Below are 204 nucleotides of genomic sequence, written 5' to 3'. Positions count from 1 at the left end.
CCATGATGACACAGGCACTGTTCTTTCCCTGCAGGCTGGGGAGTGCTTGGAGGCACAGAGACGCCTGGTTGCCCTCCTCATGGCCTTCGTCTGCTCCTTGCCACATAATGTGAGTTGGTGGGGAGCAGGATGGAGAAGGGGCCCTGACTGGGCACCCTCCTGACTGGGTCCACAGCAAGCTCCATGCGCAGAGGAAGGGAGCAG

At 60.8% G+C, this 204-nt stretch overlaps 1 protein-coding gene across 1 annotated transcript in view; it reads left to right on the top strand.

The window, feature by feature from the left end:
• The window catches only part of MMS19 (MMS19 nucleotide excision repair homolog (S. cerevisiae)), an 11,414-nt gene that overhangs the window by 9,538 nt on the left and 1,672 nt on the right, over positions 1-204 (top strand). The window contains exon 20 of the mRNA XM_010082918.1: positions 35-109. Within this exon, the coding sequence (XP_010081220.1) occupies positions 35-109 (75 nt within the window). The remainder of the gene's footprint in view (positions 1-34; positions 110-204) is intronic.

The sequence above is a fragment of the Pterocles gutturalis genome, unplaced genomic scaffold (assembly GCF_000699245.1).
Source record: "Pterocles gutturalis isolate BGI_N339 unplaced genomic scaffold, ASM69924v1 scaffold28741, whole genome shotgun sequence".
NCBI lineage: Eukaryota > Metazoa > Chordata > Aves > Pterocliformes > Pteroclidae > Pterocles > Pterocles gutturalis.
This window is presented reverse-complemented; position numbering and strand designations above follow the sequence as displayed.